This window comes from Protobothrops mucrosquamatus, unplaced genomic scaffold (assembly GCF_001527695.2).
Source record: "Protobothrops mucrosquamatus isolate PMUCROS unplaced genomic scaffold, P.Mucros_1.0 scaffold3099, whole genome shotgun sequence".
NCBI lineage: Eukaryota > Metazoa > Chordata > Lepidosauria > Squamata > Viperidae > Protobothrops > Protobothrops mucrosquamatus.
In genome coordinates this window covers 73,430-100,206 of record NW_015389107.1, presented here as the reverse complement: position 1 = coordinate 100,206, position 26,777 = coordinate 73,430, and the positions used below count along the sequence as shown (strand labels likewise).

Sequence of the window (26,777 nt, the reverse complement as noted above, 5' to 3'; positions counted from 1 at the left end):
AAATGAAGCCTCAGAATTTAGTTTTACAGTGGCTTTATGTACTTGGCCTCAGTGATCTCCATAAACGAACTCTTCATATAAGCCCTTGCATTTTTTTATCAACTTTCTCAACTGAAATATATGTTTAAGTGTGTACTGAAAATCCCTGCCAGGATCCCAGAACATCTCAAAAAGTTCAAGGTAAGTAAGGTCACCAGATTTTCTCTAGAAATTTCGAGTACCCATAAATTTTCCTTACCCACCTACTCCTCTGTTCCTTGTTTTATACACTGTGTTTGAGTTAATGAATACATGGATACACATTAAAACACTGCGTTCCTGGTTTTCTGCCACGTAATATACGATATGTATCAAAACAGTAAAACCATGGTAAGTAGCTAATGATGGATGCCTGGTTTGAGGTCTTTTCTTGTCCGACATCAGCATGTTTGTTTATTGATAAGATTTATATAGCCTGCCCTGAATTTACAATCCTGTCCTGAAATTCAAGAAACTTTGTCTGATGCCATACTCTGATGTTGCTGGCTGGAATGTAGCAAATGTATTGCAAAAGCTGTGGAATGGAAACAGTGTCTGGCCATGAAATTGGGGAAAGGCTAGGTGCGCGCCATTAAAAACCACATTGTTCCTCAGTATCATTACTGGTTAAGCACTAAAACAATCAATGTCTCTCCTTAGGTTTATAGCTGGGAGTGTATTTAGTTTGGGAATACAAGAATTTTCGTTGGCCACGTTTGCATTTAACATTTGGAGGAGGGGATCTGAAGGCCACAGATCACTGGGGTCTTACCTCACAGGTAAGCAGGACAGATCTTGAGAGAAGGTTGGGGATATTACTTTTATTTTTTAATCGTGATAGCCCTTTTTGAGGGCTTAAACTAGAGTTTCTATAGGCTTTCCATCTCAGAATAGTAGGAAATGACTGTCAGTATTCAGCAATCATTTCTCAAAGACGGTTAGGAAAGAGGATCAGTTGTAAGCTGGGAAGCTCGTTGCCCATCTATAATTTATTTACTCCTTTATGATAATTATGAACATAGGACCCAGGCTTGATTTTACTTTCTGAGATAAGAATGATGATTTCCTTTAAAATTATTATTAAAACTATTAATAAGTTTAAAGGAAATTTTTAAATTTCTATGTGAAAAGTAGAGTTGAAATCTGTAATGTATTATAATGAAGAAGCTCTACAGGAATAGCAGAGAGCTTACTGAAATCACTATGGGTTTTATTGTTTTATAACTCCTGAAGTCTTTCAAGGTCTAACTTTTAACCAGAAATGATTCCAAACTATTTGTAAACCTGGAGCTTCAAAAACAGAATTAAATTATACAGGAAAATCTTAGAATGATTTATCCTAAATGTACAATTTGGATGACTTGGCACAGATTTTGATTTTTTTTTAATGTAAAAAAACCACAGAAAATTAAAAAAGGGAATCAGAAAAAGATTGCATGAATCAGTCAATTTCATGATGCTACATAAAACTGGATAGCGGAACTGTTAAATGCGATCTATGATCTTCCATACAACCAAAGTACATCTTTCCAGATGAAAGATTCCATAAAATGGACAGCAATTCCTTAAATGGAAACACATCATGGTGACAAGTAAGGTCCTCTTCTATACAGAAGTTATCCCTAAATAGTCAATTGAAGTAGATCTGTCAGTTATTTCACTCAATGCTTCGTGCCATTGATATCTCCAACTTAGAAACGGTGAAGAAATTCTTCAGAAACTGGTGAGTACCTTGGGAATGTCCAGTTAAAAAGTTCAGGAGTAGGTCTTCAGTTTATGTTCATGTTCTCTAGACAGTTATAGTTGTTACAAGTTTGCAAGTAGTGGAGCAGATCAAGTTGTACCAATACTTTTTTTAAAAAAAACAAATGAAACACCAACCAAACCCCATCTCCTCACTTTGCCTTTTGGACATCAGTAAGCAAAATTGTGGCACTAAAATATATTAGTCAGTGCATCTGTATTAGTCACAAATGTGAACTTGATTAATAAGAGGGAAACAAACATACTGTATGTCACTTTCAGTTCCCAGTTATTTTGCCAATAGCAAAAAAAGGCATTTGCTATGCAGTCCTCAAGGATCAAAATGCATATTTCTAAAGGAAGTTGGCAATCGCTCTAAATCTTTTGGTAAAAGATGCAGTTAAAATACTGCTTAAGCTTCTGAGGTCCCTTCTCCATTTTCATGAGGTTGAAGTTGTTCTCTTTCTTGTTCTTCCTGAGGTGGCCGCACACGTTTGAAGAAACCCACCTGTAATGTAGAGAAGACATTATAGCAAGGAGTGAGATAATTCAGATGCTAGCAAACAGAATAACTCCATGAATAGGCCAAAGCAGTTTCTTGATTGTCGATAAAGCACCTTTATTGTCAATACATATAAAACTTATTTATAAGAATTTCACCAGACTGACTGCATTCTCTCGAGAATCCATAGATAAAAGCTTCAATAGTCTTGCCTCTGCCGTTTCCTCTCATGAAACAACTCTGTGCTGGAACACCTTTTTACTCCTTCCTCTCCTTTAATTGATGATTCCACCACAGATATATAGCAATTATTAACAAACTTTTCTCTCCATATAAACCTTGAGGCAAGTGAGCATGTGGATTAATGGTATTGTATCAGGTAAGTTGGAAAAATTTGATATACCGTACTAGTATAATCCTCTTACACAGAACATGCATAGTTGCATGAATGTATACATGCCATTTTGTATCATTTCCACAGAGAACCTTCAAGCAATAGTCTTGAGTTGGCCAAAAGAGCAACTATTTTCCAATTTAATTTCCAGCTTCCTCTCCGTCCCAGGAAAAAAACTGTAGCAAATGGCCATGGACAATATTTTTACAGGACAATCTTGTCTGTAAGCTAAAGTGTTCCAACTTCAGAAGCCATTGATCTCCTCTCCTTGCTGACACGATAAAAATAAGGATGGAGACACATTTCTTTGTACCACCCACCCCCGATTTCTGTCCCTTTTCAAGCCATGGAAAGGAAAAGAGTCTCATTGTCATTTATTTATTTTAAAAGGTCTTATATGACTACCCCATCTTACATATAGTAATCCTGAGTGGCTCACAGAAACACAACTGAAGAAGCATACAACCAGCATCAAAATAACTCTAGGTACCCCCAAATATGAATCCCTCATACCTGAACATTCACTTTTACTGAGCTGCAATCACAGTTTAGCCCAGTGGTTCTCAACCTTTTTAATGCCGTGACCCCCAACCGGTCATAAGTCGAGGACTAAACCGGTCGTAAGTCGAGGACTAAACCGGTCATAAGTCGAGGACTAAATCAGTCGTAAGTCGAGGACTACCCAACCGGTCGTAGGTCGAGGACTTTCCCTGCCCAGGAGCGCCGCGCATGCGTGGTTCCGCCCCCTGCGCCGGCCGAGGCGTAGCTGGCAAGCGGCAGAGATGGAGCAGGCCGACCACCAGCTGGCCCAGCCCAAGGGAGGTAAGGCACCCACCGGAAAAGGGGGGAAAAATGGCGGACAGCCTTGCTTGGCAACCCCCGTGAAATGGTCGATCGACCCCAAATGGGGTCCCGACCCATAGGTTGAGAACCGCTGGTTTAGCCCATAACTTGGGGGAAGAGCCAGCTCTTTATGGCCTTTTGAAAAGGCAGAAAGGTAGGGTTCTACTGGAACCTGGGGGGGGGAAGTATTCCACAAGGCAGGGGCAGGCATGGAGAAAGCAAGCTTCTTAGACTCCATAGTGTAATTGACAGGACCTGTAGTACCTCAACTATCCTTGATCTTCCTGGAAGGACCAAAAAGTCAGAGAGAGTCTGCCCCTCGATAACTAGGTTTTAATTGGTATGAAGGTCTTTATAGGTGATAGATAAGCATCTTGAACCACACCCATTACCTTTTGCGGGGCTTCCCAAAAAGTGAGGTTTCTCAATCACAAGGAGAGCCCATCTATTTATTTCAATCTAACAAAGGCAATACTTCCCCAGATAATAGTTAACGGAACTTTCTGGTCTTCACACTGGATTAAAATCAGAAATTATTTCAAATATTTAGTTTTGGTTTTTTTTGACAAAAATGGACAGGATTTGATTAAATATTCACTCACCTTGTGCATTATAAAAACGAGAAGGGCCAAAAGTAATAATCCTGCTAAGACAGCCAGTATGATTACCCATACTTGTACTGTCATTGGTGCTGGCTGAATACCCCACAAGATGTTTGTGGTAACCTAAAAAGGAAAGAAATGTCAACATATTTTACTGAAAAAATGAGTAAGATAAACTGGGTCAGGGATACAAATAGGAACTTCGTACCACGGTGCAAGATTTTCACCACCTGAGTCTGATAGGCTGAACTATACATTCCACAATGAAGGTCACAGAAAAAAGGTTTTATTGGCTTATGATTGAAAACCTATGGATGTTTTCTTGGCAGCGGTAGAATCTGAAGAATCAAGCTGTCTAAAACATTTCATAGAAATAAAAAAAAGTACAGGTTTCTAGCCCTTAAGACGACAAGGATATGTTTGAAAGACTAAGGAACTGGAATTCAGAAGATAAGGAGACACAACTTAAACAAAGGGATGGAGACAGAGCCTTACGGCTGCTTGTCTCCCACTCTGCCTTCTGCTTGAGATTCTCCATCCAGCTGAAAGTCAAATCCACAGGGATATCTTAGGAACTTTGCACATCATATTATAAAGGTTAAAACAGAAGGCCTTTAAAGTTTTCTGGCTTAATTTCATTGTCTTTTATGGAACTAAATTAAATTCACCCCATGTTTGCCAAGCGAAGACCATTCTAAACTGCACTATCAAATAAGATCAAATAAGACCATTCTAAACTGCACTATCAAACAACCTGCCTCCAGAAGCGGAACAATCTGCCTCCAGAAGCAGTGAATGCTCCAACACTGGAAGTTTTTAAGAAGAGACTGGACAGCCATTTGTCTGAAATGGTGTAGGGTTTCCTGCCTGAGCAGGGGGTTGGACTTGATGACCTCCAAGGTCCCTTCCAACTTATTATTATTATTATTATTATTATTATTATTATTATTATTATTATTATTATTATTATTATTATTATTATTATTATTATTATTATTATTATTATTATCACAACTAGATTTTTTTTCTTCCTAAATAGGAAACTGCACGCGTAACAGCTGCTTCCCCCGCCCCCTTCGACAAGTGAGTCCAAATTGGACAGCAGTCTTTAGGTCACTTCCAAAGCCCTTAAAAAGGCTCAAATTTAATAAACATTTAAGCAGCATGTAATCAGATGGTATAAATCTGACTACCAGCCGTGTAAGATTGCCTAGCAAAAACAGCAGAAGCTGATCAGATTATTGTTTCATTTCCTATTAATTACACTGACAATGTCAAATCTACTTTTGATTATCAAACCACTTACTATTGTAGAATTGTGGACATCTTCAGGAAAGGAAAGATTCTTATAGGGGAACTCGATGACATTGAAGGAAGCTGATGACTTGAGAGAATAGGAGTGGTTTTGGTTTTCTTTCTGTCACGGGAATAATGAAAGAGAAGTGTCCTATTAGAATCAGTTATTATCTGTACTCGGGAGCAGAGTGAAACTGCAGGAATAGCACCAGATACTTACAGTCATGAAAGTCTGAGCCCAAAGGCGAGATTTCAAATAGAGAATTGCAGTTTTTCCCCTCTCCAGGCGACCAACTTGGCAAAATATTTTTAAACAATCTGCGTTTCCACAACCCTGGCATTTAAAAAAAAAAGGAGGATAAAGAGAACAGTTGATTTTATTTAGTTACTCAACTACTTGTTAGATTTAATTTACATATTGTTATTTTCTAGCCCAGTGGTGGCGAGCCTATGGCACGCGTGCCAGAGGCGGCACTCAGAGCCCTCTCTGTAGGCACGCGTGCTGTTGCCCCAGCAGAGTTTACCAGAGTAGCGGGCACATGGCATTTGGAAGCCACAGGGCAGGAAGTGAGCAAGCAAGCAGTGGTGACCTCCCAGGGATGCCCCAGAGATGGCGAAGGACTGGCCCCGGCCACGCTCACCCAGTCTGTTGTGACCACTGCAGCCACACCCACCCAGTGGGCCACGCCCCCCATGCCTCCTCTGAGGGCACCACAATGCTGATGCAGCCCTGGCACTATGTGATAAATAAGTGGGTTTTGGGTTGCAGTTTGGGCACTTGGTCTCTAAAAGGTTCGCCATCTCTGTTCTAGCCCAAGAGTTGGTGATACAATCACACAAACACGCAAATTTCCACGGAGAAAGGGGGCAGAATTTCAATTGCATGGTTGTGGTTTCTGTCTTGATTTTTTTGATCCATGGATGCTCTGGTAATACTTATAAAATTATATTGTACAGCTGGTGTGCCATTTCCTTCTAAAGAAATTTACTGAGGGGGAAAAAAAAGACGGGAGATATAATTGAAGGAAAATATCCTTCAATTAGGCTTTTCTGGTTTCTGCACCTCTGTATTATTTGATTTATAAGTCAGGATTGTAATACCAAAAACCATATTTTACATTTTTAATTGAAATTTATATGATGTGATCTTCTGCATGTAATACTTCAGGCAAAATTAAGAAAAAGGAACAAAAGTGCNCTCTCTCTCTCTCTCTCTCTCTCTCTCTCTCTCTCTCATGGGACTTGCCGGAGGGCCGTGGGAGGGCCGCATTTATATAGAGCAGGGAGGGCTGCTCGAGGGCCGGATTAAACCGGGCCGCGGGCCGCAAATGGCCCGCGGGCCGGACTTTGGACATGTCTGGTGTAGGGTTTCCTGCCTGAGCAGGGGGTTGGACTCGATGACCTCCAAGGTCCCTTCCAACTTTATTATTATTATTATTATTATTATTATTATTATTATTATTATTATTATTATTATTATTATTATACTACCTGGTTACAACTAGATTTTTTTTCTTCCTAAATAGGAAACTGCACGCGTAACAGCTGCTTCCCCCGCCCCCTTCGACAAGTGAGTCCAAATTGGACAGCAGTCTTTAGGTCACTTCCAAAGCCCTTAAAAAGGCTCAAATTTAATAAACATTTAAGCAGCATGTAATCAGATGGTATAAATCTGACTACCAGCCGTGTAAGATTGCCTAGCAAAAACAGCAGAAGCTGATCAGATTATTGTTTCGTTTCCTATTAATTACACTGACAATGTCAAATCTAATTTTGATTATCAAACAACTTACTATTGTGGAATTGTGGACATCTTCAGGAAAGGAAAGATTCTTATAGGGGAACTCGATGACATTGAAGGAAGCTGATGACTTGAGAGAATAGGAGTGGTTTTGGTTTTCTTTCTGTCACGGGAATAATGAGAGAGAAGTGTCCTATTAGAATCAGTTATTATCTGTACTCAGGAGCAGAGTGAAACTTCAGGAATAGCACCAGATACTTACAGTCATGAAAGTCTGAGCCCACAGGCGAGATTTCAAATAGAGAATTGCAGTTTTTCCCCTCTCTAGGCGACCAACTTGGCAAAATATTTTTAAACAATCTGCGTTTCCACAACCCTGGCATTTAAAAAGAAGGAGGATGAAGAGAACAGTTGATTTTATTTAGTTACTCAACTACTTGTTAGATTTAATTGACAGATTGTTATTTTCTAGCTCAAGAGTTGGTGATACAATCACACAATCACGCAAAAAAAGGGGCAGAATTTCAGTTGCATGGTTGTGGTTTCTGTCTTGATTTTTTTTGATCCATGGATGCTCTGGTAATACTCATAAAATTATATTGTACAGCTGGTGTGCCATTTCCTTCTAAAGAAATTTACTGAGGGGGGTTTTTTTCTGCCCTCTATATTAACTTCCTTTTATAGGAAGTTAATCCGAAAAGACCAAAGACGTGGAGACATAATAAACTAAATATTCAGTCCTAACATTATGGTTTTTGGTATAAAATGTAAAAATTAACTTTAAATATACTACACTAGAAGACGTACATTATGAAGTCCGTTTTAATTCTTTTTCCTTGTTTTCACGCTCTTTTCACTGCCCTTCCTTTCACTGCACCTTTATAATGAAGCACTTTTAAAAATATGGTGCCACCACCCTGGAAATAAGCAACTGTAGAGAAGTCCTTAGTACAATCTTTTAAGAACTCCGGTGTTCCCAGGAACGTCTGGAAAAATGATTTTTTTGATAAAAAAAATATTCAGCTGGCGAATATGTTGCAGCAGCTTGCACATCACACATCAAAGGAGCATGAAGTGCAGTGAGGAAGCAGCATTAAATCATCCCTACTAAGGACCATTGAGATCCAACTTCTTTAACACTGCAGTGGCTGAGGTATTGCAATAAGAACTTCTCCATATACTTCAGGCTATACTTCAACTTGCCCCTGCTGGAGAATATACCATAAGGAGAAACGATGAGCTGGATGCAACAGAAAAATGAGTTCCTTCCACCAGAAGTCACACATTAACCAAGCTTCCAAACAACTGTTCTTAACTGCAGCTCCCGAACTTCTCTAACTCAAGCTTGATTCAAGGATTAACCATTTAGAGACTGGTTTTCCATTGGTTTAATGATACCGTAATATCAAAAAAAATATACACTAAGGTGAAATTGGTTTGAACAACTTAAAATTCAAAATGTATTGCTTATAAGGCTGAGTAACAGTGTGAAGCCAAAGGTTTGCTTTCTGATTTTGGTTTTTCTTCTGTTTAGAGCCTGCTGCCTGCATGTATTCCACGTATTACTCTCAGGTATGTCCTGGTGTATTCGGCTGTTATTTGGCCCTGATCCTAATTTATATTTCTACCAGCTAAAATTTACCAGATTCTTAAGTCATTGAACTTAGTTTGATTTTTCAGAGACACTCTGTTCTCCTATATTTGTACCTGACGCCTCTCTAAACCAAAGGGAAACGTCTGTTGAAGATGTGGACTGCTTTGAACATATCACATTTTATTAATCTTTCATCAATATTGATATTTTGAATTATTCATTGAAAAACATCCAGACAATTTCAATTCCACTTACAGTCTTAAAAGATTGAAATAGTTTAAAAATTCTGTACAGATAGAGATGGAGTCAGAGACGGAGACAAGACAGAGACAGAGAGATAGGTAGGCAAACAGGTAAGTAAGCAGGCAGATAGATTCCCTATGATTGTCTGACAAAGAAAAGAAGTTGTTCAGTCAATGAAGTCTAGGGATCAGAGAAAAACAGAGAAAAACTAAAGAAGCAACTGTACTCCCAACTTGCTCAGTAGCAGGCCTTATATTTTTTTTTTGTCTTACTTTATCCATAGCCCAACTGTACTCTGACCAACTAGAGCAGGGGTCTTCAAACTTGGCCCTTTTATGACTTGTGGACTTCAACTCCCAGAATTCCTCAGCCAGCGTGCCTGGCTGAGGAATTCTGGGAGTTGAAGGCCACAAGTCATAAAAGGGCCAAGTTTGAAGACCCCTGAATTAGAGCAATAAATTGATTCCAGTATTTGCTTCACAGAAAAATTAAAATATTCCTAAACATCTGAACTTTCTTCTAAAATATTGACAAAGGACTGTTTGTAAAGCAGTTAGCACATAGATTTTACCAAAGTTTGTACATCTTCCTCTGGAACACTTAGATCTCGCCGATGGATTTGGTGATTGCGGATATCTTCTCCACTAAGCGTTTCATTCCTTTCATCTTGCTGAGAAGTTGATACCTGTATAATCAAGATAGGTTTGATTACTGGCACATTTCCTGGACAAACTCTAAATGCTGTTAATCCATATTTATTTGTAGATATAACAATGTGTGATCCACTGCAACAGGCTGTTCCCCTACCCACGTACAACATCAAAGAGTCAATACGCAATGAGGAAGCCAGAAGCAGCACTGGGATGAATGAAATGAATGCACAAACCCCAAAATGATAAACTACATCATAGAGAATATTGCGGAACACCTATAAAATGACAGAATATTTCAGGCATTAACTCTATGATATGAAAATAACTGATTGAAGATAGGATCCTTCATGGAAAAAAAGGATTGTCACAGTCTTTTTAAACTAGGAGTTGAAGCTGCTTCTTCCAGCTATTTTCATAGGTTATACTAACGTGATCACCTCTATTTATCTACTTAGTATAGGTGGCTCTACTATCCCATTAAAATTGTTTATTTTTTCCCCTGTTGATGCCAAACATTCATTATTGCTATAATTATTGATAATAATCCATACAGTTTAACACATAGACAGATAGTTAGCTTGGTATTCAGAGAGTCTGAATAGGCTTCCTTTTACCTTAATTTTTAGTGGGTTAATCTCCATATCAGATGTACAGTTCATGGGTCCTTCAATTTCATATTTTATAATATATAAAAGAGTATTATTGTTGTATTTATATGGCCACTGAAGATTGAGCATCAGCTTGCTGAAGGTACTTGGACCGTTGTTTCTGAGCTAACAAAGAAGTGGAAAAGGAATCAGTTTAATAGGAACCATATTCAGAAGTGGAAAAGGAATCAGTTTAATAGGAACCATATTCAGTGAATCAGTCAGCTTCCAAAGCAGGTTGTGCAAGGCATAAACTGGCTAGAAGTGCATAAACTGGCTAGAAATGGAACTAGTGTAAGAAATCCCTTTGGGATTTCAACCTTTTCTGCCTCTTTTGCCAGGGCTATCACTAGGCATAATTAAAATGGTTCTGATTGGCAGAATCCCTTGCTTTTGATCCATCCCACCCATACCAGGAAAGCAAGCATCAAACATAATCTTTCAGAACACCGATAACCTTTTGCATGAGCTGCTCTGTTGAGTCCCCCATATACTTGACAGTTTGATATACCTACCAGTGGACTGGCAAAAGAAATATCAATATTTTACCTTGTGCACAATTTGTGGAGAACTCTTGTCAATTTCATTTAAAAGATACATGTTTCATTTCCTTATCAGTGAACTTCTTTAAAATAAAAAGTCTAGCCTTTTACTAATTTCACCAATTTCACATTGTGCCCATCTCTTTCCTTCTATTTTTGGCTCTTTTTCTACTCATTTAATCACATCATGACCAGATGGCTGAATGGGGTAGAGATGACAGGAAGAAATGGTCACAGAAAAACAACTGGACAGCCCAATGGTGAAATGAAGGGGGGGAAATCCATCAGAAGGGGAGATTTTTCAGAAGGAGGCAGACAGTTTGAAGATCAGGACAAAATAAGTGTGCAGGGCAGTAATCAGTGACAGGAGGGACAAAATGTTCTTGACACAAAGCACAGTAACCACTTAGAGGAAATTTCATTTCCCTTCTATGAAATAAAACACAGCAGATGAAATGGACTGCAGTGTTGTGCCAGTGTGAATTAACAAACACCAGTCATGGTGTTGCTATGGAGTTGGCCAGCTTTAGTAATATGACAAATAAATAAACAAATAAGGTGAAGATTGTTCCATAGTGGGCTTAGGGTGGATAGAAAATGACATGACACATTCCTTCCCCTGGGAAATAATATGTATCACATGCACATGGTTGGTCATGCAGATCAACCCATAGAATATGGCAATGTATGAGCTTCATTTAACTTAATGAGACCAAAATAGGCCTAGGATAGAGAAGGTCAGATTAAATTGCCTTGATTCTGATAAGTGCATGGTTATAGAAGGCTGTAATATTCCACATATGTGTTGAACTGGCCATGCTGGCTGGGACATGTTGGAGTTGAAATCCAGTAGCTACAGAAGACAAAAGTTTAAAGAAAGCAGGAGTAAAAGAGTGCCTGAAGGAGATATTTGGCTTTTACTTTGGAAATCAGTAAAGCACCCATAGGGTTATTTGGTCAGCTTACTGATACAACAAGAAGTAATGGTGAAAAAAAAACATTTTGTGTCTTCAGGATCTATGATTATTATTTATTGTTCTGAGCATCAACATACCTCATAGATGTGTTGAACTAAAGGTCCTATGTCATCCTCTGTTTCTGGATTTTCTTTTGGTTGCCAGTTGGGAATTGGGAGGAAAATATGATCAGGAGAGGAGACCCTAAGTTGGATGAGGAACAAACAGGAATGAATGGACACGGTACGTGGAGCAGAACCCTCAAAACAAGACAGAGGTTGTGAAAGGATCAGCACTCACCCTCTGATTTCTACAGCAGCTGAAATGGCCAGATCCACTTGATATGAGATCACAGGGCTTAGGTTGTTAAACAAATTGGAGCTGTAGAATAATGCAGTTACATGGTAAGGAGGTTCAAGTTTTGAAATGCCATCAGATTCAGAAGTTTGGCTATACCAGAGATGTAGCACTGAATTCTATTCGGGAGCTAATTTTTCCTCTTCCTTTCTATCTTTTTCTTTAGAATTTTTTTTAAAATGTGTGTAAGTGTTCCCTCCTGCTACTCTGCAGAACATCAAAGAGGAAATTTATAAATGGAATATATTCTCCTCAAAGGAGGTAGTCTGAAAAATCCCAGGCTCCTAGGTGCCCACTAAGGATGATAAAACTGCTCTTCTTTTCATAGTTGCATTTGTAAGGTCAGTTATTTGGAGTCTTTTTGTCTAAACATTCTAAAGTGTTGGATAGGGGGGGAATAGGGTGAATGTTGCGTTGCCACTGAAGTTGCTCGTAAGGACGAACTACTGCTATGGTGCTGCAATATTCGTAATTTTGGGACTTGCTCGTAAACACTAGGGGGCGCTCATCACGTAACTTTGAACGAGCGTTAAGTGAGTGCTCGTAACTCGGGGATAACCTGTACTAAAATACCTAACTACTAATTTTGTAGTTAACAACAATTACTTTGGGTGCCATCTTAAAAAAGGTTTAAAACAGAGTTGGTTTAGAACAAACCAATTCTTTAAATACAAAGACCACCAAATCTATTAAGTAAAAGGACACTTTGAAATATTCCAGTTCAGATACTAATGGCCCAAAAGGCTAGAAATGAAACTGGAACTATATACGAGGGCAATTTGGAAATAAACCTCTGTCTGGTTGTCAATGACAGACACTCGGAGATACAGAACTTTTATTATACACATTAGAAAACTACAATATTATATTATTTTTCGACATGTGCGGGTGAGCATTATCATGAACCAACACCACACTGGAAGTCAGCATGCTCCGACGCTTGTTATGGATGGCTCATCTGAGTTTTTGTAACGTTTCACAGTAGACTTCTGAATTGATGGTCGAACACGCTCCATGAATTTCACTAGCAGAACTCCTTTGGCATCTTCACATTTGGCGGGATTTTCTATGGCACCACTTCCAATATGGTGTTAATTCACGATAATGCTTGCCCGCACACCGCTAGACGCACCCAAGAACTTTTGAAGCATTCCATTGGGATATTTTTGATCACCCCCCCAATAGCCCAGATTTGGCGCCGAGCAACTACTACTAAGGAATTTCAAACCTTGTAAGACTTTATGACAAGTGCCTCAATTTGAATGACAATTATGTCAAAATTAATGTAATGTAGTTTTCTAATGTGTATAATAAAAGTTCTGTATTTGCGAGTATCTGTCATTGATAACCAAACGGAGATTTATTTCGAACTGCCTTTGTATATTTAAGACTAAAATACTATGCTCCTATATTTTCATCTTACACAAGGTTTTCCATATTTTAAAGTATTAAAAGTAACATAATTAGTACCAGATAATCATATTTCATTATAACAAAAACACATTATGTATGTGTTCCTTACCTACGGATCTGTAGATCAAACTTGACAGACGTATCCATCTCAGATTGTTGATGAACACTAAAATGAAGACCAGCTGAGAGCTTTAACACAAGAGAAAATATACAGATTTTAATAGGCAACATCCAGAAAGAGACTCAAGCTTGGATACTACTGTAGCTCTGAATCAAAGTGTGACGCTGTCTCTCTATCCCATTCTAGCAAGTCCTGCTCTATGGATGGGTTCTCCCCTTCTTTCTTCCAAAGACAGCAAACAAAGAGATGAATTCATTCTTACCTTTGTTCCTGCTTTCATAGGATTTCCAAGATCACAGACAACCAACCGAGTTTGATTCTCGGTCTTAAATGCACATGAAAGTCTTGCGAGAGCCTGCAATGAATGCAATTTTTTTTTTCAAAATTAAATAGCCAAGGTACAATAGTTTGTTTGGTACACCAGGTAAAGTGCTCAGATACATCATAAAATAATCATGACACTTAAAATAATAAATTAATTGGCTTAATTTACTGGTCATCAGATGCAAAAAAAAGCAACAAAAAATGCATCTGCACTTTCTCCTGAAAGAGTGAATTAAGTTCGTAGTCTAATTTTTTCACTTATACTTACATTTTTCCAAGCAACTTCAACCATCATTATAATAACATCATTAGGCATATGATGCAAGATTTTGAAAACAGATGCCAATGTCATAAAATGTGGATTTAACAGACATTCAGAAGTAACAGATACCACTTCCCCTAAACCAGGGGTAGGCAACCTTGGCTCTTTTATGACTCGTGGACTTCAACTTCCAGAATTCCTGAGCCAGCATAGCTATGCTGGCTCAGGAATTCTGGGAGTTGAAGTCCACGAGTCATAAAAGAGTCAAGGTTGCCTACCCCTGCCCTAAACATACCATGATACATTTAGGTTTTGCTGCATTATATTCTTTTTATGGCTATCCAGACGCCTAGTACCAAAAACTCACAGAAATTCCAATACGTTACAATTTTCCTTGGTTGACAATGTAAAATTATAACTGAACAAAATCCAGTAATAGCTTTTCAAAGGCAGAAAAGCTGAAATAAATAGGTTTTTTGTTAAGAAACCATTACAGAACAATTTTAGCAACTGTGGTATATTAAACGTGAGACCAATGTTTAGTGAAATCAAGACTAAAAGACGTTGTATTTTTCTTCTGCCCAAACAATGTAATGGGCTTCATGGTCCTCTCTTTGGGGAAGGAGACCTGGTTTCCATTTGTATTTGGGTAATGGACTGATCTGTTACCAGCTCTCACACAAGATACAGAAGAATAGCTGGATTGGGAGCTGATCCTGAGACTTTTTGCACTGAAAGCTTAAGCTTAAGCTTTGAGCTACTACTCCAATGAGTAGCAATAATGAGATCATTCACCCAGGTCCTCAAGACATACCTCGTTGTTGCGAACTATACCAATGAAGTCTGCTTGTGGTGGGATGGTTACAAACAGTTCAGCTTCATAGGCTCCCTCGCCTAAGTTCTGAGTGTTGACAATTAGGGTTAATGGATTGTCGTCTCCAATGTAGATTTGTTTCTGATCACTGCAAAAAACCAAGACAAAATAAAAGTGATCCCTCTTCATCAAAATATTTTTTTTTTCCAAATAAGACCTGTAGTCCAATGTCAGGATGGGAAACTGCACTCCCTACCTCTATGGAGTTCTTTTTAGAAGTATTTTGAAGCAGAGAAGCAGATTAGATTTGTATCAAATACAAATGCAAAAATCACAGGCAGTTATATAGTAAATTCCTATACATTGACCAAGAATCAGTAGCAATAAGAGAAGATAAAGAGATTTTTTTTTCTTTCTGCTTCTATTACCATTACAAGCAATTAGGATTTTCTGAAAGCTCCCCAGGAAGTAAAAGCACAACTATCCTTTGCTATAGAAGAGGGAATCTGAACCATGCAAGATCCCTGAATTCTGCTGCCCTAAGTCATCCTGTTTTAATAATGTTAACGATCCTAGGCATGATTGATTGATTAGCCAGTTTCAACTCTTAGTGAAAACATAGATTCTCCACGAAGATCTATACCTAACCGGGTCTTTCAAGTCCTCCAGTGGTGCACCCATCACCATGGCGATTAAGTCCGTCCATCTTGTTTTGGTTGTCCTCTTCTCTTTCCTTCCACCTTTCTCAGCATTAGAGCTGTCTTTAGAGAGCTAGGTCTTTGCACAATGTATCTGAAGTAGGTTAATCTGTACCTGGTTTCATGTGCCTTGAGTGAGAACTATGGATTGATTTGTTCAATGATCCATTTGTTTGTTTTCTAGGCTGTTCACAGGATTCCCAGGAATCTTCTCAAACACCAAAGTTCAAAAGTGTCAATACTTTTTTTGTGTGACTTCTTCAAGTCCAACTTTCACTTCCATCCAGTCTCACAGGGAATATTATTGCCTGCACTGTTTTAATCGTTGTAGGTTAGACCCTTCACAACATTTGAATATCTTGTTGAAGGTCTTCATGGCTGTTCTACCAAGCATTACCATACAAACAATACTATCCTGGGCTTTATCTTTATGCTTAGGGGCAATTAATAAAGTTATATCATTCACAAGTTCATGTTTGAGCCCCAACACATTTTGCCCCTTTTATTGCTTTTATAAGTTAAGGCAATTCAGGATAAATGAATGTAGATTAGAGAAATGACAGGAGGAAGATAACTCTTTAATTGCTTCTCATATAGCAAATGTTGCCTCTTCTTTGTATCTTCTGCTTGCAGAGTCAAGATTTCTGTTTGTGATGGTTAATTTATATTTTATATAGGTACATTAAAAGCTACATTAAAGGCAACACGGAGGAGAAAAAAGAAGTTTCCAATAGAACTTGTCTCTGTTGATCATTTCCCCTCCTTTGGCAAAATGATTTTTCTTTAAAATGGTACTTTCATTAAATATACTTTGTTGTCTCTCTGAAGTTCAGTCTCAAATTCATTTGATCTTTTGCATTTCAACAGGTGTAGTTTAAAAACTCTACAACAGTTGCACATTTGGAGGACTGAACTCTTGTCTTAAAAAAACTAATATACAAAGATGTTTAAATTCATTTAATTTCTTTTAATATAATTTAAATGGCAAAGTCTCTAACCACAGTTTCCAGGCCTATCTAAAGCAGGAAACTGTGGTTAACTCTATGATTTAACATCATGAATTTTTGTGGAAGTGATATTCTGCCTTGTTTGTTAGCAAGGCAATTAGCAAGGCAGTCAGCAGATTTTCTCAGGGTAAACAAATAGAATATCATATTCAAATAAATGGTTCCTAGTTTTATTACTCACGTGAGGCAAAAGTGAAAGGGCTGCAGGCATGGGCTAAAGATCTTTCATTTCCTACCTTAAAAAGTGAGGTATGATATGCTGAATTGAGTCACTGTTGTTGGCAAATCAAGATGGGCATAAAATCACAGAACTCCAAACATTTCACCATTAATTCAACATTCAGCTAGCTTGGCAGAAGTTTCCCAGATACGATTTAGCTAGATCAGAATAAATACTGCAGACAAGAATGAAGCCTCTCAACACAACTGATTGCCCACTGCAGTGGGGAGAAGTCAGGGACCTTAGAATCTATTCTCTGGGTTTCTTCCTTCCATTCTTCCAAATTAGTAGATACTTGGCTGATTGCTTGATGTTCAACTGCCGAGACACATGAACCTAATAGCTCTATGTTGAGAACCACTAGGCCAGGGGTAGGCAATCTTGACTCTTTTATGACTCGTGGACTCCATGAGTCATAAAAGAGCCACAGTTACCCCTGCACTAGGCCCTGGATTGCCAATTTCTGTTTTTATGCCCTGTCTTTACATTTGTGCTTATTTACCCATTTGTTAATCATATTTATATACTTCCAGAATCAAAAATCAACCAGAATTTACCTGTCAACAGTCACTTTTAAATCTGGGCGGCAGATATTATCTTCCCCACAATCCAAAAGAATATGAGCCTAAATTTGAGAAAATTTAAAATTAAAATTAAATCCCAAATACAGTAACTTTTAAATCTGGGTGACAGATATTATCTTCCCCACAATCCAAAAGAATATGAGTCAAAATTTGAGAAAAAATAAAATTAAACCACAAATCCCTGACTGTTTTTCTTGCTTTGTCAGATTACTGAAGACTGATGTAACTCACTTTCATTTTATTTTGGCACTAAGCCAAGTAGTAATATAAAAAACTTTTCTTGTGGGAATAAATTTTGCAATACTGATGAATAGCAAAATATCAGCTTGGTGCTTGCATCCTTGGCTCAAGAAACAATGTTCTTCTCTGACTCAGAAAAGGGAGAATAACATCAAAGAACTACTATTTCTTTTAAAAGAGAAATCTATACAATTTGGTTAGAAAAATTAACCCAAAAGGGGGGGGGGAGTTTAATATCCTTTCTTTCTCTAATACAACACACCAAGAATAAATACAATGAATTTGTTAAAATATTTATATTTCTTAAAAACATCATTAACATTTAAAAACTTGCTGGTTGAAAAAAAAAAAAAGCATATTACATTTCCCAGCTTTATACCTGTCTGCTAATGTTTGCAGGCGTGAACTGGTTGAGGATGGGCTGTAAACCAGTAGAATCCAAAGCAGTTTTGTAATCCAGTTGATATTCCATGAATATAGTAATTGGAGTAAGCTTATCTCGAAATTCAGATTCATCCTAGAAGAGAGAAAATGGGGGTGGTGGTGTATGTTTTAAAATAAAACAAAAATCAGAACTGCAGAATTTGGCGACTATGACTTCTGTCAAATGTTGTTTGAGGGAGATAGGGTCAGAAAACAGACATCACAAGTCTGACTGAGCTCTACTTTATTGATATAAAATATAGTAACAGAAAACTGAAAGCCTGACTGATTTTTTTTCTTCCTCCTCCCTATCTCCCTCTTGCACTCTGCTGAATTAGAAAGGAGTCGGTCTGTATTTGCTTGCCACACTTTCTGTTTCCTGTGAGGAAAGCATGTTTTTGCAGATGTTATTTCTGTCTAGTTTTTCCAGTCATTTCTATTGCTCTCTACAAGACTCTACCACAAATATTTGCAATTATCTATATGCATTGGCCTAATGGTAAAGAGAAAAATAATCAGCTGACAAGTTCGAGCAGGATAAAAGAGTCAAAGCACTACTGAGATCAATGGGTAAAGTGTCTCATTTCTTTATGATTAGTTTTCTCCATCATTGTGTGGAATTGAGGCAATTCCAAAGAAAATGTTTGACTCCAAACACTGGATCAAGAAATGTGACCATCCACATGGCTCAATATTCCATTTTATTTACAGTTGGACACATTTGGACTTTTTGCATGGACACAGCCATTCCATTTAAAAATATAGGGGAAAGATATCTACGGTAAAACTAGATCAGGGGTAGGTAACCTTGGCTCTTTTATGACTCGTGGACTTCAACTTCCAGAATTCCTGAGCCAGCATAGCTATGCTGGCTCAGGAATTCTGGGAGTTGAAGTCCACGAGTCATAAAAGAGCCAAGGTTGCCTACCCCTGATAATATGCAAATCATTAAGTTGGTTCTTAACACTGGAAGCTGCTAAGATAAACCATACCACACAAAAAGAAAAAGTAAGCCAGGGCAAAGTACAGTTGTGTATTTTTACCCTTAAAAAAGCATCAAGTTCTTCACAACTCTTTCGACCTCCTTTGGAGACTGTCATGTTCTTTGAGTGACCAGGTTGTCTGTTGTGGAGAAACAGAGCTCGCCTTATGGCACCTTTTTGTTTAAGTTTGTCCAACAGGAGCTCCACATGGAAAGCTATCACCAAACACAAAAACATTTTAGTAACACAGCCTTTAGATTTGTGTGTTCCCTGCAGCAACCATTGGTAAGGTGTTTTTCTCAGAGGTTAGAAAGGCTGCCACTAAGAAGCATTCAAGGGAGATCCAACACCATTCATAATGGGTGTTAACAAGGGTTGCAGAATGCAAATATGTGGGCAACTGCTCTTGCCCTTTATACTAGATATCTTAGAGGACTTTTTTATATGCCTACTTCGATGCCTTGTTCTCAAAGTGAAATAGGAGGTGTATGCTCTAGTGCAGAGGTCTCAAATTATTATGAGGAGTCCATATGGACTAGTTCATTAGCCTAAAGGATGCAACATACTTTTCATTCATTTATACAAATGCTACTTATTTTTAATCACTACAGTTTATTCTATTATATATATAGCCCAACAGAAGATGCTGAATCACACTTTCCACCATCCATAGCAGTTCCAGCTAAAGATAAGGGATGGTAGGTGTAGCAGTTAAGCAACATTATGAGGATGGCAGCCTCAAAGAGGCCATTTGAGTTGACAGCTGTTGATACTTAGCACCTTGCCTGACCCTCCAGATTCTTCCTCACCTACTCTGCCCTAGTGACATACTGGGCTCGTAAAAGTTGACTTAGGGAGAAAAGGGGTAGTACCTGCTTGCCTTCATGTTTATGATCTTATCAATGTGCCCAACCCTTCCCATAGAAAGCCCCCAAGCTTTCTTGGATGGAAAGACTAAGAATGAGCCTCTCCGAGTAAGCAAACAAACACATGATGTAAAATAATAACAGGATGACAGAGTTGGAAGGGGTCCTGGAGGTCTTCTAGTCCAACCTCCTGCTCAGGCAGGAAGCCCTAAACCATTTCAGACAAATGATTGTCCAATCTCTTCTTAAAAACTTCAAATGTTGGAGCACCCAAAGCTTCTGGATTAGTTCCACTGATTGATTGTTCTAACGGTTGGGAAATTTCTCCTTAGTTCTAGGTTGCTTCTCTTCTTGATTAGTTTCCATCTATTGCTTCTTGTCCTGCCTTCAAGTGCTTTGCCCCTCTTCCTTGTGACAGCCCTTCAGATAATGGAAGATTGCTATCATGTCACCCTGAGTCCTTCTTTTTATTAGACATACCCAATTCCAGCAACTGTTCTTTATATGTTTTAGCTATATATGCTATATATATTTATATGATATATAAAGGTGGGATGGATTCAGCTCTGAAAATGTGCTAGAGGACCCTATGTTACCTGTGAGTTTAAGAACTATGTTCTATCATGAACTTCATATGCAAATGTATTCACATTCTCATCTTGGCAGATATTTGCAGCAACTGGATGACCAGGGCACTGAGCTATTTTGTGTGCCCTCAATCCTTATGTTCACGGTCTGATAAATAATTAATCCTGAGCTTTCGATATCAGAGGCCAGATGGATGTTGTCTGCCAGAAAGCTCAAACTGCTTCTAAAGTAAATCTGTTTCTGGTCAGCAATCAGCACAAACCCATCAGCCACATTCTAGGTAGTACTGAGCAGCTTTGTTTATGTCTTACACTGATGGAGCTTGGACTAGCTCCCAAAGTTTAAAGACTGTCAATTTATAGTATGAACACACAAGTGCAGTATGTTAAGCTATTATTTTACACGTGCAGTAAAACAAATCTACAGAACTTACTGAGTTCCGTGGGCAGATTCCCTTTGCCGTCAGCTTTTAAGCAGAACTTCACTTTAAAACTATTAAGAGAATTAAAGAATAATTAAAAGACAATAATTTTTTTGGAGATGAGACAGGCCAAGTGCAAGATGTAAACCTATGAATATTGAAAGGGTATGCATTCTCATGTGGTCTCAGACCAGAGTTTCAGGACTGGGACTAGGATCCAACTCCAGTGCAAGATTCTTGATCCCAAGAGTCATTAAATTTAGTTTTAAAATAAGCCTTTACCACTTCTTCAATTTGCAATTATTAAATGTATGTTATTACTGGATTAACTGATCAGTTCTATATGTACAGAGCAATTTTAGATACTTAATTTCAATCAACTTTGAGGAGTCTAAGATGTGCTGTATATTTGAGACTGAAAGAGGAAGCTCAAGAAACTTTTCACATAGTTGTAAGTCTCATCAAAAGATTGGGGAGGGAATGATTAGACCAGTGGTTCTCAACCTTTTTAATGCCGCGACCCCAACCGGTCGTATGTCGAGGACTAAACCGGTCGTAATTCGAGGACTAAACCGGTCATAAGTCGAGGACTAAACTGGTCGTACATCGAGGACTACCCAACCGGTCGTAAGTCGAGGACTTTCCCTGCCCGGGAGCGCCGTGCATGCGTGGTTCCGCCCCCTGCGCCGGCCGAGGCGTAGCTGGCAAGCGGCAGAGACGGAGCAGGCCGACCACCAGGTGGCCCAGCCCAAGGGAGGTAAGGCACCTGCCGGAAAAGGGGGAAAAATGGCGGACAAAAAAAATGGCGGACAGCCTTGCTTGGCGACCCCCATGAAATGGTCGATCGACCCCAAATGGGGTCCCGACCCACAGGTTGAGAACCACTGGATTAGACAAAGGCATGGGCAAATTTACACCATTCAACAGAGTACTACTTTTCTGAGTTGAGTTAGCCTTCAGTTTTGTTCTTAATCATTCAAGAAAAAGCTTAGAATTCAGATTCATGGAACTCAGCACAATTCAAATGGGGCTTTACATCCTATACAATGAATCTAATTCCTTTCTCATTTGGAGCAGCCTTTTACAGTGTTATAAACATGAAGAAGGATTTCGACATAGTCCGCTGCTTTCGAAGAAAGGAAACTGAGAATCAAATATAAGGAACCAACCTTCTGTAGTTAAAATCATGCATTTAAATCCTGCGAGAAGACTAGGAAGCACGGTGAAAGGAAAGACACTCGCCCTTGCATTATTCACTTTCATCAGCTACACATGTTCCTGGTTCCTTAATTTGACTTACAATGTTAATTGTAAGTGGGGAATCTATTGAACTTACCAAGAAACCTTTTGACCATTTTCTTCACAGATTTTGTTCTCTGGATTTAAAATTGTTGGGGTAACTTCTAATCCAGCATTCACAGTAATGACTGGTCGGGCTCTTTGAAAAGAAACAAAGAAAAACTAGAAAGAGGCACCTGCATGAAGTTGTATATACAAAGGGTTTGAAGAAGCAAGTAGAAAACAGCGAGAGGTAAAATGTTTTGGACAACAATTTTAAACAGAAATAGTCGCCAACCTAATCAAGAGATTTGGACAACTCTGCTGTGAGAATTGGGTTTTGTTTTTTTTTTGGCTTAGGTATCCACAAAGCTGTAGAAAATTATGCATGGAACAGACAAAGAGAATGAAGAGACATTTTCTCCTGTTTTCATAGTACAGGAACTTAAAATCAGCTAATAAAGTTGAATGGGGAGAAATACCAGGGAAATTAGTATTTTTAATATTTTCCTCCCAGCACATAGTCAGAATTGGTGAATTTATTCCAATAAGATACAGGAATAGCTAGCAACTTGGATGGCTTTAAAGAAAAAGAATCAAATTCATGACAAATAAATTTTCAAGTCACAATGGCTTCTAAATCAGAGACAGCATGTTCCTCAATAAAGATTGCTAAGTAATTGCAGAGACAAGTGGTTGTGACTAAGGTCTGGTTTATAATAATAATAAAGTTGGAAGGGACCAACCCCCTGCTCAGGCAGGAAACCCTACACCATTTCGGACAGATGGCTGTCCAGTCTCTTCTTAAAAACTTCCAGTGTTGGAGCATTCACCTCTTCTGGAGGCAGGTTGTTCCATTAGTTAATTGTTCTAACTGTCAGGGAGTTTCTCCTTAGTTCTAGGTTGCTTCTCTCCTTGATTAGATTAAAGCATGCCTGCCATTTAATAAGAGCTATTTTTATTTCTTTTCTAGTTGCTTACAAGAACTGGACTTCTCTATTAATATTCTTCTGAAAACTTACCTGTATAAAGCAACTCGGTCAACACCAAAAGCTCCTACAATCAAATCTGGAAGCAGAAAAAAACATATGCAGATTTTTAGATTGGATATTTGTCTACAGTTGTCTACACCATGATTATTAATATTTTAGAACTAAATAAAATAAAATAAAATAAAATAGGGCTTTCCCTGGGTTAAATGCTACTGTAATCCATACAATCTTGCATTGTATTATATTCAGTTGTGTCCACTATCTACAATGGAATGCAAAATAGAGTCTCTACATTCCTCAGCCTTGTTCTACACAGCAGGGAACATTCTAGAGAAGATTTGAGGGGGGGCACAAGGGGGTGAGTTGGGAATAGAAAGAGAGAAAGATCCATTGCATAAATGCTAATATATTTGCAATCTACTGAACATAAGCCATTATCGCTATAGAAAAATCACCTGGGTAGCCATTTTTGTCTACATCAATAGCTCCTTTCAGGGCATATCCAAAACTTGGTGGCATTGCTTCAGAGGCCCATTGTCCTTCAAGGACCTGAGATGGCATTCCATTCAATCCTGTGGCTCTCCCATTGTAGATATAAACCAGTCCTTTCTTGTCTTCTCCACCGTAAGGTGCTGCAACTGCTATGTCTGCAAGCAAAGTGAAAAATGCCTGGCATCTCTAAATATGAACAAGTACAGGGGCTATGGAATGAAGGTCCATGGATTAATTTAGACTAAGCCAATCTACATTTCAAGCGGGGTTCTGCCATAAACCATTTAAGTCAGCAAGGACAGTGGATTTTCTTTTAAGCATGGATTACAGCCAATTCAATCTGATAAGATACATTTTCAAATTAGTAGTGTAACGGTAGTCCTTGACCTATGCTCATTTGTTCAGTGACTGCTTGAAGTTACAATGGTGCTGCTCCTCTGAGTTCCAGCGGTCCCAGCACCCCCACAGTCATGTGATTGCAATTGGGGCACGTGGCAATCTGTTCAGACTTACAATCAGTTGCCTTGTCCCATAATCAAATGACTGCATTTGTGACCTTCCCTGCCGGTTTCTCCAGAAAATCAATGGGGAAGATGGCGGGAAAGGTTGCAAGTGGCTAAAGTAAGTCTCCCCCATCTGCATACCCTCTCCAAGCCCCTCTTATGCTCGTGCCATGCCAGTTATGCACGCACCCTTTCTGACCTTGCCCTGTCTCCCTCGCATCCTCAAGCATCCCCTCATCCCTTCACACACTCCATCACACTCTCCCTGACCTGTGCCTCTCGTACACCCCTTGCACCCTCCCCAACCTGCATACCCCCTCGTTCCCTCTCCCAGCTGGCAGCAGTCACTTACCTGCCTGGGAGCCTGGCTCTTGAACTTCCAGCCAGCTTCTCCATTGACTTTATCTGTGGGAAGCTGTCAGGAAGTTGCCTTGCCTAACAACTGTGGGAGTTGGTTAACTACAGCAAGGAAGGAATGCAGGGATTGCCGTCACTAAGCAATGTTGTCATGCTTTACAACCACATTGCTTAGCAACAGACCTTCTAGTCCCACTTGTCGTTATAAGTTGAGAACTATCCAGTTTAAAGATATATTTTCAAATTCAAAGTGTCAAGGAATTTAGCACTAATCCTATTAATTGGAGATAACTTTACGTAAGGTAGTACTTGATACAGAAGTAGAGGTCATTCCGCAGTTAAAATAAATGCAATGTGTTATTCTTTATTTGTGCAGTACTTTTTCAAAGCTTCATATTTTAAAAAGATACATTAACTCAAAACAACATTTGCTTGCTAGATTAGAGCAAGGCCTATCAAAGCATTAAAATAACAAAAAAAACAAAAAACCCATTTTGAACCAAACCACAGGGTTTAATCAAGTTATAACTAAAAAGTTTAAAATCCCTGCAGTGCGAAAAAGTTGAATCAACACAACAGTAACAACAACGACAACGCCTGAATGCATTACCATTGAAGCCATCCTGGTCAAGGTCTCCCAAAGGGGCAATTGAACTGCTGAATCTTGCAAAGACTTCAAAGCCATTCAACTTTATGGCTGAACTTTGAAACCCTCCAGAGGCTTGTTGGAGGTAAAGAGACACCTGGCCCACTTCCAGAAGCTTGCCATCTGAACCACGATCCATAAAGAGTGGGGCACCTACAAGCAAATCTGCATAGCTAAAGTTGGGGGCAGAGGGAGAGAGAAACGGAGAGAAAGATGTTCATTCAACACAAAGACTGCCTCTGTTATATACATCATTGTAGCCCATTATTATGCTTCATGGAGTACACAGCGATTGGGAGAAGGAGGAGAGAATGAATAGCCCAAGAATACAAGCAGCTGGGTATGACTGGAATTGAATCCCAGGTCATATCTCTTGCAGCCTAAAGAATTATAAAATAAACAAGGTTACAATCATAACAGGCTGACTAGAGAATTAGTCCCATCAGTGGTACTTATGTCTGAGTCTTAACATGCTTAGGATTGCATGTAAATTATACTGGGAGTATAATTCATTATGACAAAAAAAACCCCACCCATATACTGTATATTGTTTAGTCATAAAATGCAGCAGCCAGGAGTGAGTGGGGAAAGAAAAAAGGGAAGAAAGGAAGTTGAGGACTAGGAGAACTAGAGAAAAGAGTAGTGCTGGATAGATGTACAGGTCATCTTTATTTAGCTACCACAACTGGGATCAGCAACTTGGTTGTTAAGCGGTTGCTAAGTGAAACGGTGACTATGCTTAAGATCTTTCTTCAGTTTTCCTTTGCTTTGCAAACCTGCGAAGGTCGTAAATACAGTATAAGGGTTGATTATAAAGTTACTTTTTCGTCACCATCATAATCAGTGCTTTTTTTCTAAAAAAAAAAGGTGCCGGAACTCACACACGTCATACAACCCGCCTTGCCTACCCTACACGGTTCCATCCAAAAAAGGTGCTGGAACTCCGTTCTGGGCGTTCTATGACAAACAAAGCCCTGATCATAACTAAGAACGGTCACCAAATGAGGCAGTTGCTAAATGAGGACCACCTGAAAAGGCTGATGAGAGAAGGTTAAGGCTGGACATACAATCAAAAAGAATGATTTCTGCCCTCAAGGATTTGAAGCTCTACCAGAGAAGATTCAAAAGATAATATACTGTATATACTGGTGAATAAGCCGAGAATGTTAGGCTCCAAAATACCACCCGAAAAATTGGGATCTATTTATCATGGGCTTAAAATCATGTGATTTGTACAAATAACAATGTAAGACATTGCAGTTTTTCCATTTATTGTTGCAGTTAAAAATTCAAGTGTCTGCTTATTCACAGATGATGCATTTTTCATGGTATTTTGGCCGAAATTTTGAGGATTGGCTTATCTGTGGACAAGCTTATCTGTGATTATATATGGTGTTTGTGAAATGTTTGGAGA

General features: G+C 38.8%; 1 protein-coding gene across 1 annotated transcript in view; it reads right to left on the bottom strand.

Annotated features, from left to right (window-relative positions):
- Positions 1-1,119: 1,119 nt before the first annotated feature.
- The window catches only part of ITGAV (integrin subunit alpha V), a 73,826-nt gene continuing 48,168 nt past the window's right edge, over positions 1,120-26,777 (bottom strand). The window contains exons 10-28 of the mRNA XM_015826400.1: positions 25,328-25,536; positions 23,821-24,012; positions 23,396-23,441; positions 22,432-22,533; positions 21,108-21,166; positions 19,281-19,435; positions 18,194-18,331; positions 17,548-17,615; positions 15,066-15,213; positions 13,928-14,020; positions 13,654-13,733; positions 12,075-12,155; positions 11,873-11,978; positions 10,244-10,402; positions 9,548-9,661; positions 7,402-7,515; positions 7,192-7,302; positions 4,103-4,225; positions 1,120-2,269 (exon numbers count right to left, since the gene is read on the bottom strand). Coding sequence (XP_015681886.1) covers positions 2,174-2,269; positions 4,103-4,225; positions 7,192-7,302; positions 7,402-7,515; positions 9,548-9,661; positions 10,244-10,402; positions 11,873-11,978; positions 12,075-12,155; positions 13,654-13,733; positions 13,928-14,020; positions 15,066-15,213; positions 17,548-17,615; positions 18,194-18,331; positions 19,281-19,435; positions 21,108-21,166; positions 22,432-22,533; positions 23,396-23,441; positions 23,821-24,012; positions 25,328-25,536 — 2,194 coding nt within the window. The 3' untranslated portion in view covers positions 1,120-2,173. The remainder of the gene's footprint in view (positions 2,270-4,102; positions 4,226-7,191; positions 7,303-7,401; positions 7,516-9,547; positions 9,662-10,243; positions 10,403-11,872; positions 11,979-12,074; positions 12,156-13,653; positions 13,734-13,927; positions 14,021-15,065; positions 15,214-17,547; positions 17,616-18,193; positions 18,332-19,280; positions 19,436-21,107; positions 21,167-22,431; positions 22,534-23,395; positions 23,442-23,820; positions 24,013-25,327; positions 25,537-26,777) is intronic.